We start from the raw sequence: 8,798 nt of genomic DNA on the forward strand, positions 1-8,798 counted from the left end.
TCGCGGTTACTTCATAAAAAGTGCCAAACATAATACAAAGAACAATAGCACAAACAAGCACCACACACATTTGTAATAAACTTTTATTATTATGGGCTGATAAAGAAACAGAGGATACAGAGCTATACAGAGGCCAACCCCCAGTCAAGTCGATCACAAACAATGAACTATGATCATCCAGAGGCCAACTCCATTGAATTTGCTATACAATTATTTACATATTTTACATCATCAATACAACGGTATAAGAAGTGCAAGTGATCAGAAGTGCCAGTGGATTCAAATGATTTAAGAAAGAAGGGGGAAGCACTGTATTAGCTGATCCAGCGAAAACATACCACTGACCAGGAATCTCTAAACAGAAAGGTGGGGTGCAGTTCCTATTCGATGAAGGAAAGCAAAAACTACCAACAATTGACCCAAATTGTCACCTCGTGCTGTACCAATCTCCTACCAAATCACACACCTTTCAAATTCAGATGTTCAGCAAGAAGTCCAGAATCCAACGCCTTCTCCTTCAGTCTGCCCAATTCTTGCAGATAGACTTGGGATCGTGACTTCTACTTTTCAAAGGAAACCTCCAGTGGCTAAAAGGAGTATTTTACTTCCTACAAGGCCAAGAAGTGCTAAGAATCTATGTCAAGCACTAGAATCTATGTTAACACTGTGATTCATCAATGGTCTTTACCTGTGTAGTTTGAAGAGTTGTCATTTTGTAGAACAAAGACTATTTATCAGCTTGTAATTTGTACAACTTGTATAAGCAATTCTAGATTAGGTGGATTTAGTTCCTTTCTCCTACCACCACTGTAATTAGTGTTGTCTTCTTTCAGATCTACCAATTTTGCACACTTCTCTATGATGAGGTCAATTTCGCAATTCCCCGGTCATCAAATGACAGGGCCATGTTCGGCCAGTGTGGTGAATAGTTCTCCATTGCTGGTCTTCTGTTCGATCATCAACAAATCATATTTGGCAAATCCTAGTGGTATTGTGCTTTCTAGATCCTGGCATTGCTGTACCCAATTTCTGTCTTTAGCAAGGTAATTGTCACAGTGTAAAACAGATGAACGAGGATGGTTTTTAGAGAACCATCGTCCATACATACAACATTCAAAGGCAATTACTTAATTCCATTGCAAGAGGCCCAAAATACAACATCTAAGAATAGGATTTTATCAATCCAAGACTGTAGAGAAAACGATCTGACTTTGATTTGAAGAGATCACCAAGGGAGAATCGGATGGCAGGTTCCCTTGGAGGAGATTTTGTATGCATACAGACGTCTTTTACTTGCAAGATTGTTAGTCCAATTTTTTGGCGAACAACTTCTACTGTCTTGGCATCAACGGGGTTTCCAGCTGTATCAGTCACATAGAACACATCAGCTACCTTATCACCCCGCGTTGACACCTCTGCTTTTGTAACTGACATCCCATTTTTCTCTAAATATGCGAGTCACCTCCGACAGAAGCCCAACACGGTCGTTGGTGCAGAGTTCCAGTCGCATACCCTGAATTCATAAAATATCATCAACAAAACTCACACTAAGCTGACTAAAATTTAAAAAGGATCAAATTTGAATGCACTGGGAATCGCACCACACACATTTGTAATAAACTTTTATTATTATGGGCTGATAAAGAAACAGAGGATACAGAGCTATACAGAGGCCAACCCCCAGTCAAGTCGATCACAAACAATGAACTATGATCATCCAGAGGCCAACTCCATTGAATTTGCTATACAATTATTTACATATTTTACATCATCAATACAACGGTATAAGAAGTGAAAGTGATCAGAAGTGCCAGTGGATTCAAATGATTTAAGAAAGGAGGGGGAAGCACTGTATTAGCTGATCCAGCGAAAACATACCACTGACCAGGAATCTCTAAACAGAAAGGTGGGGTGCAGTTCCTATTCGATGAAGGAAAGCAAAAACTACCAGCAATTGCCCCAAATTGTCACCTCGTGCTGTACCAATCTCCTACCAAATCACACACCTTTCAAATTCAGATGTTCAGCAAGAAGTCCAGAATCCAACGCCTTCTCCTTCAGTCTGCCCAATTCTTGCAGATAGACTTGGGATCGTGACTTCTACTTTTCAAAGGAAACCTCCAGTGGCTAAAAGGAGTATTTTACTTCCTACAAGGCCAAGAAGTGCTAAGAATCTATGTCAAGCACTAGAATCTATGTTAACACTGTGATTCATCAATGGTCTTTACCTGTGTAGTTTGAAGAGTTGTCATTTTGTAGAACAAAGACTATTTATCAGCTTGTAATTTGTACAACTTGTATAAGCAATTCTAGATTAGGTGGATTTAGTTCCTTTCTCCTACCACCACTGTAATTAGTGCTGTCTTCTTTCAGATCTACCAATTTTGCACACTTCTCTATGATGAGGTCAATTTCGCAATTCCTGGGTCATCAAATGACAGGGCCATGTTCGGCCAGTGTGGTGAATAGTTCTCCATTGTTGGTCTTCTGTTCGATCATCAACAAATCATATTTGGCAAATCCTAGTGGTATTGTGCTTTCTAGATCCTGGCATTGCTGTACCCAATTTCTGTCTTTAGCAAGGTAATTGTCACAGTGTAAAACAGATGAACGAGGATGGTTTTTAGAGAACCATCGTCCATACATACAACCTTCAAAGGCAATTACTTAATTCCATTGCAAGAGGCCCAAAATACAACATCTAAGAATAGGATTTTATCAATCCAAGGCTATAGAGAAAACGCTCTGACTTTGATTTGAAGAGATCACCAAGGGAGAATCGGATGGCAGGTTCCCTTGGAGGAGATTTTGTATGCATACAGTCGTCTTTTACTTGCAAGATTGTTAGTCCAATTTCTTGGCGAACAGCTTCTACTGTCTTGGCATCAACGGGGTTTCCAGCTGTATCAGTCACATAGAACACATCAGCTACCTTATCACCCCGCGTTGACACCTCTGCTTTTGTAACTGACATCCCATTTTCTCTAAATATGCGAGTCACCTCCGACAGAAGCCCAACACGGTCGTTGGTGCAGAGTTCCAGTCGCATACCCTGAATTCATAAAATATCATCAACAAAACTCACACTAAGCTGACTAAAATTTAAAAAGGATCAAATTTGAATGCACTGGGAATCCCAAGTCTTAGGGTTTTGAATAAATTTCCACCATGGATTCGATCCTTGGACTCATACCTCTGATGTTCTTCGTCTAATGGCAGCCTCCAAACACTGAATCACACGCTGCTTCTCTGCTTCTGAATACACGGGGCAACCATCAGTATGCCTAATGTAGTACTCCTGTATCACAAAAGAGAAGAATGGAAATAAATACCCCAACTCTTCTTTAACCTAATTTAGATTCAATATTAATCCCATTAGGGATGTGATCTGAAACCACCTATACCTGGTTTAACAAAATCAAATTAGGAAATAAACATTTGAAAAAAAAATATATATGTATTTAATTTTTCATAAACATTTGAAAAAAAAAAATATATGTATTTAATTTTTCATAATTTTCTAGATACGAAAACATGTATTTAAAATAAAAAATTATAATATATATATCATATTTCAAAAAGATCATGAAATTATAAATTCTAACATTTAATAATACAATTTAAAAATATAATTAATTAAATTTTAACATTATTCCTATCAAAATAAATGCTTATATTAAGTAAAGATTTTCGAACCAACTATTAAAAAACAAATATAATATAGAAACTACGGATGAACATTATACATTCATACTCCTTTCAACATTTCACAACAGAGTTTTTGATTTCAACCTTTCACTAAATCAAAAGTAAAAAAAAAAAAATCCAAAATGGGGATGCGTTGACAGTGCTTTACGTTTTTTGTTTTCTTCATGCCTGTCAAACCAACATTGTTTATAATGAAATCAAAAGGAATTATAATGAACACAAAATTATTATTTTTCATTTTAATTCAATAAATCTTTTCAACCTCCATAAAAAACCAATGGCCTTATCCAGTGAAAATAATAACAAACAATAAGAACCGTGGAAGGTAATTAGGGACCAGAAAAAACCTCTGCAAGTACATTGGGGGCAGGGCAAGAATCAGACTGGCAACATCGAAAAATGATCAGATCACTGTTGATACTGAAAAAATAATTATCAGTGTAACAACATATTTGGAAAATAACTATGTATAAGCTGACACTCAAACAAAACTGTGGATATATCAAAATTGTTTCACTTACAGATACATAGGGAGGCTTGCACTTATTGCTCTGGTCTTCCCACAGGGATGGCTTAGAATCCGCTGAACAGGCTTCAGATCTACTGTGGATATATCAAATTTGTTTCACTTACAGATACATAGGGAGGCTTGCACTTATTGCTCTGGTCCTCCCACAGGGATGGCTTAGAATCCGCTGAACAGGCTTCAGATCTACTGTGGATATATCAAAATTGTTTCACTTACAGATACATAGGGAGGCTTGCACTTATTGCCCTGGTCCTCCCACAGGGATGGGCTTAGAATCCGCTGAACAGGCTTCAGATCTATTGACTAGGTCATCCGGTAGGGATAACAGAGGTTTTTTTCTAGTGAATAAATTATGTTTGGAGCAGCGGTTAGGCATACAGTCTTACTTTTGTTTTGCAGAAGAAAAAAACAGAAACATGTTTTAGATTGTTTTACATTAGCATACCTTGCCTTGTCCAAGCTGGACAGTAAACACCAGAATATAATCAAAACAGACCACTGATATGCCATCATAACATCACAATAACACTGTCAAAAAGATTACTCACATTGAGAGCAAAAACATAACAAAACAGGGATAGATAGACACAGTACAAAATTTCTGGAAAAAGCTGAAGTTCTGAAAATGGCAAAAAGAGATCGGAACGTTTTTCGTTCGGATGTCAAAATAGCCTTGGCCACAAATGATACCATCGACTCTATATTCATAGATCATATGACCATCGGAGAGAGCCACACCGCCCTTAGAAAGAGTGTCTGCCTCCAAGTTTTGTTCCCGGTATACACGCTGAAATGACCCATCAGGTAAGGAAGACTTTAGGTCTAGGATTTGTTGCATCCAATTACATAGAGGAGGGATATCCAGATCACTCCTACCCTGTATCCACTAAATTGTAGAGAGGGAATCGCTAATGATCACAATCTTCGCAATGCCTATCCAAGAGACACATTGAAGAGCATCCCATAAAACAATCATCTCTGCCATGCAATTGTCTCCAAACCCACCAGACCAGAAAAAATGATATAGAAAAGAGGGATCAATACGAAGATATACACCACAGCCACATCTTCCCCCTGAAGATGCACCATCAAAAAAACATATGGGGAATATACCATCCAAATCAACCAATGTGACTGAAAAGAAGGAGCATATTGGACCACATGATCTGTGGAGACCAAACTTTCCTACTTAACCATCGGACTGATCAAGAAGGAGCATATTGAACCACATGACCTATGGAGAACAAACTTTCCTACTTAACCATCGGACCACATCCTCTGAACTAAGAAAACCACTTACATAAAAAAATAGTTGTGGCGAAGGATGGCATCCTCTACTTTCTTGGCCCAGCAATTAAATGTTTCTGTGTGGGTTTTGGTCAGAGGTTTTTTCCAAATGTTGTAAATCCGTCTTTGCTCAACCGGAGGGAGGGTTTCAGCAACATCAATGATACTTTTTTCCAATTGATTCTTGTGATTGAGATGCGCAGCAATGACAGGAACCCAATTTGTGAGAAAAGAAACCCTAAATAATGTAGAAGTAATTATTTCGCCGTTGCCCAGACAATTTAGAAACCGATCAATTAGGTCCAAAAGTGGGGTATTTAGACCAAGAATTGGCTTCTTTAGACCAGAATATGGACTAACACTACCAGAATATCCACTGTAAGAACGATTTATTGCGATAGGAAGTTCAGCATCTTCGCAAAATAATTTGAACAATATTTCAAACAATTGCCCATCACATCGCTGAATCACATTGACAATCCATAAAAGTGCAGTACAAGCAGTAAGGATAGCATACTTATCAGATTTAGCGCGTTCGATATTGGTACTAAATTCTTTCAGAAGTGCAGACCCACAAATTTTTGCAAAGGATGCATTTGCCTCAAAGAACCCTACGATATATTCCTCAATATATTCGCTGTGATCGTATGAACCACTCGAAATGGTGGACAACATTCTTTTCAGAGAATGTTCCAGCATCTGTAATCCTCCATAATCTGATTTTATTTGGCTAATCCCGAGTCTAGTAGCTAAATCCGGCAAGGTATTGATCTCCAAAGATAGTAGCAGGGCTCCAAACAGTTGTCAACAGTCACAAGAGGCTTGGCGTTGTCGTTGTCCTTGAGAGAAAGAGATGCCCTGTCTCCAGTTCCATCGAGTTTATCATAGTCACGGTCAGCAAACATCAATTGATAAAGCCGCCTTTCTGTGTGAGTGAATCCCATTGACACCACCGTTTTAGCTTCTCTGTGTTAATTCAATTGTCGTATGTTCAGCGGCTGCATCTAGACCTACTGGTTTTCCAAACAAAGGCACTACGCAAGGGTTTGTTGCCAACCTCTGCAATACAACCGTTTTAGCTTCTCTGTGTTAATTCAATTGTCGTATGTTCAGCGGCTGCATCTAGACCTACTGGTTTTCCAAACAAAGGCACTACGCAAGGGTTTGTTGCCAACCTCTGCAATACAACGCATGGATGATTCAGAGGGATATTGCATGGATGATTCAGAGGGATCCAAAGCGGCGTGGAGGGATCCAGGGGAGGCAAGTCCTGAGGGATCCAGGGGAGGCAAGTCCTGACGCCCGCCTGGAGAACACCACTGGAGAAACCCTACCTCTGGAATGGCGATTGGCACCCCGCGCTCTTCATTACCTGGACCGCTTCAGTGACTGTTTTGATCGACGGTTTCAGTGTGCGTAATCGTCTAACATCTAATCGTACGGCGTCAAAGGAGGACACGTAGGCAAAAATGGAGATGGATTTCAGAGGGAAACCCCTTACGGCGTAATCAATTCACACAACTCATCACTAGTGTATTCTTTAGTTAGACTAAATACAACTAGTTCAACTAAGTCAAACTGAACACAACTCCATCAACATCACATCCAACTCCACATAACCCACATGCATGAGTTCTAACTGAAGTCCTCCATGCAATAGCTCAACTAACACATAAGAAACCACGTGATTCCTTTTATCAGCTGCATGTGCCACATCCGTAGCTCGAACTGAAGTGCTCCAAGAGAATAAGATAATGTTTAGGGTCCAAATATTACTAAAGGCTAATAATATTTGACTATTTCTATTTTTAGCATGGCAGTCTAAAAATAGACTCTGATCACTCTGTTGTGAACCAAAAATAGAAGTCCATCTATCTTTCCCAACATGACCAATCATCCATAAACAACATTCTGCAACTCATAGACCATGATCCATATGTCTAAAAATAGACATAGTCTAAAAATAGACTTTGCGCCAAAAATACCCTGCGGGCTCACTTAGTGAAGGCGACTTCTTTCCACTAAGCTCCATCATCTTGTTGCATTTTCAACATCAGGTGCTATAGGACCTCTAAGAGAAACCCAACCCCTCCTGGTGTCCAGCCCATGAGATAACTATTTTTTTCACTGACCTAGAGCCTCAAATGCTCCCTTTCCAAGGAATGCAAGTGACTGTAGCCCTCCAGTGACACTGATAAGCCTGCCTCCATGTGACTGTGCAATTTTCTAGTCATTTCTATGCTTTCGAACCTAAATTTTGAGCCAGTTTTTCAAGTCTAGGACACAGGCCTCTACCCAAAACTCAGTGAAAGTTCCAGAAATGATAAATGGCATAGAAACAAAGCTTATAAACCAAAAATTGAATCGAGACTTGACCTAGCTCCTCCCAACTAGGACTAACATTCCGTCAAACACATGGTAAAAATGCAACCTACAGGTCAAGAATACATATTTGAAGATAAGGATTTGAAAAATTATCTGAAGTTAAACAAGAAGGGCCAATGCTTTCTCACAATAGCTGTCATAAAACCAATTAGGTAATGCATTCATTAACCAAACATTCATTGATGGGAATGTGTTAAGATAAATACTTATATTTTTCAATTAACCATGCTTATAACCAACATATAACCAGATAAATAACAATGAGAGAACAAACATTAAAGCCACATAATAACATGTACATTTACTCACAAAAATGAAGAGAAACTTAGCTCTTATTAACCATATGCAAAATCCAACCAAGTCAGGGACTTCTATGTACCTCCTGACCATAGATTGGGCTAAACCAAATATTTCGTTTAGACAATCACCCTCATGCCATATTCCAAGCATGAATGTGGGATCTCATGGGATAAAACGATCCATAAACAACCAATGGAATCTAGAGGTTAAACCACCTCCACCCTCACCATACCGTGATCTCAGTTAAACCTATCTCAAGATCACCAAACCAAACCAAGATTGGATGCCTCAGAATGCCTTCGCCATCCCTTTAGGAATTTTCCTGTCTCCACCCACTTGTTGAGGGCTTCTCGGAGAAAACAATCTCCACCACAACCCTTGGGATTTTCCTGAGACCACCTCACCCGAATCCAAAACCTTCTGACAATCCATAGCTCAATTGAGAAAGAATCCCGCCACACCATGACTTCGAAAATGGAAATGGAAGGATAAAAACCACTCTTAAAACCCAGCAAAATCCATGCCACCGACAATAATGAAACCAAATATACACATGCATATGCCATGCATGCCAAAACTAGCTAGGAAA

The 8,798-nt window shown here is 39.2% G+C and overlaps 1 protein-coding gene across 4 annotated transcripts; it reads right to left on the reverse strand.

The window, feature by feature from the left end:
- Positions 1 to 189: 189 nt before the first annotated feature.
- On the reverse strand, positions 190 to 6,918 carry LOC149140927 (ACT domain-containing protein ACR4-like). Of its 4 annotated transcripts, none has more exons than XM_089447048.1 (6): positions 6,042 to 6,918; positions 4,230 to 5,311; positions 4,056 to 4,128; positions 3,194 to 3,298; positions 1,879 to 3,052; positions 190 to 1,513 (listed from the first exon to the last, which is right to left on the reverse strand). In XM_089447048.1, the coding sequence occupies exons 2-5, from the start codon at positions 4,235 to 4,237 to the stop codon at positions 2,702 to 2,704; spliced, it is 537 nt and encodes a 178-aa protein (XP_089303174.1). In that variant the 5' UTR covers positions 4,238 to 5,311; positions 6,042 to 6,918; the 3' UTR covers positions 190 to 1,513; positions 1,879 to 2,701. The 4 variants fall into 4 exon arrangements, with proteins under 4 accessions (XP_089303174.1, XP_089303176.1, XP_089303175.1 ...); XM_089447050.1 differs by having other exon boundaries at positions 1,879 to 2,148; positions 2,229 to 3,052; positions 4,230 to 6,918; XM_089447049.1 differs by having other exon boundaries at positions 190 to 608; positions 689 to 1,513; positions 4,230 to 6,918.
- Positions 6,919 to 8,798: the final 1,880 nt, after the last annotated feature.

The sequence above is a fragment of the Pinus tabuliformis genome, chromosome X (assembly GCF_031772625.1).
Source record: "Pinus tabuliformis cultivar Carrire ecotype Pingquan chromosome X, CPIR1, whole genome shotgun sequence".
In the NCBI taxonomy this organism is placed as follows: Eukaryota; Viridiplantae; Streptophyta; class Pinopsida; order Pinales; family Pinaceae; genus Pinus; species Pinus tabuliformis.

What these genes read in the sequence shown, in the direction of transcription:
- LOC149140927 (XM_089447048.1), bottom strand. An exon ending in CCCCCAATGTACTTGCAGAG is followed by an intron (nt 3,299 to 4,055) that starts GTTTTTTCTGGT and finishes TTTGTGATACAG; the next exon opens with GAGTACTACATTAGGCATAC. An exon ending in TTAGACGAAGAACATCAGAG is followed by an intron (nt 3,053 to 3,193) that starts GTATGAGTCCAA and finishes TTATGAATTCAG; the next exon opens with GGTATGCGACTGGAACTCTG.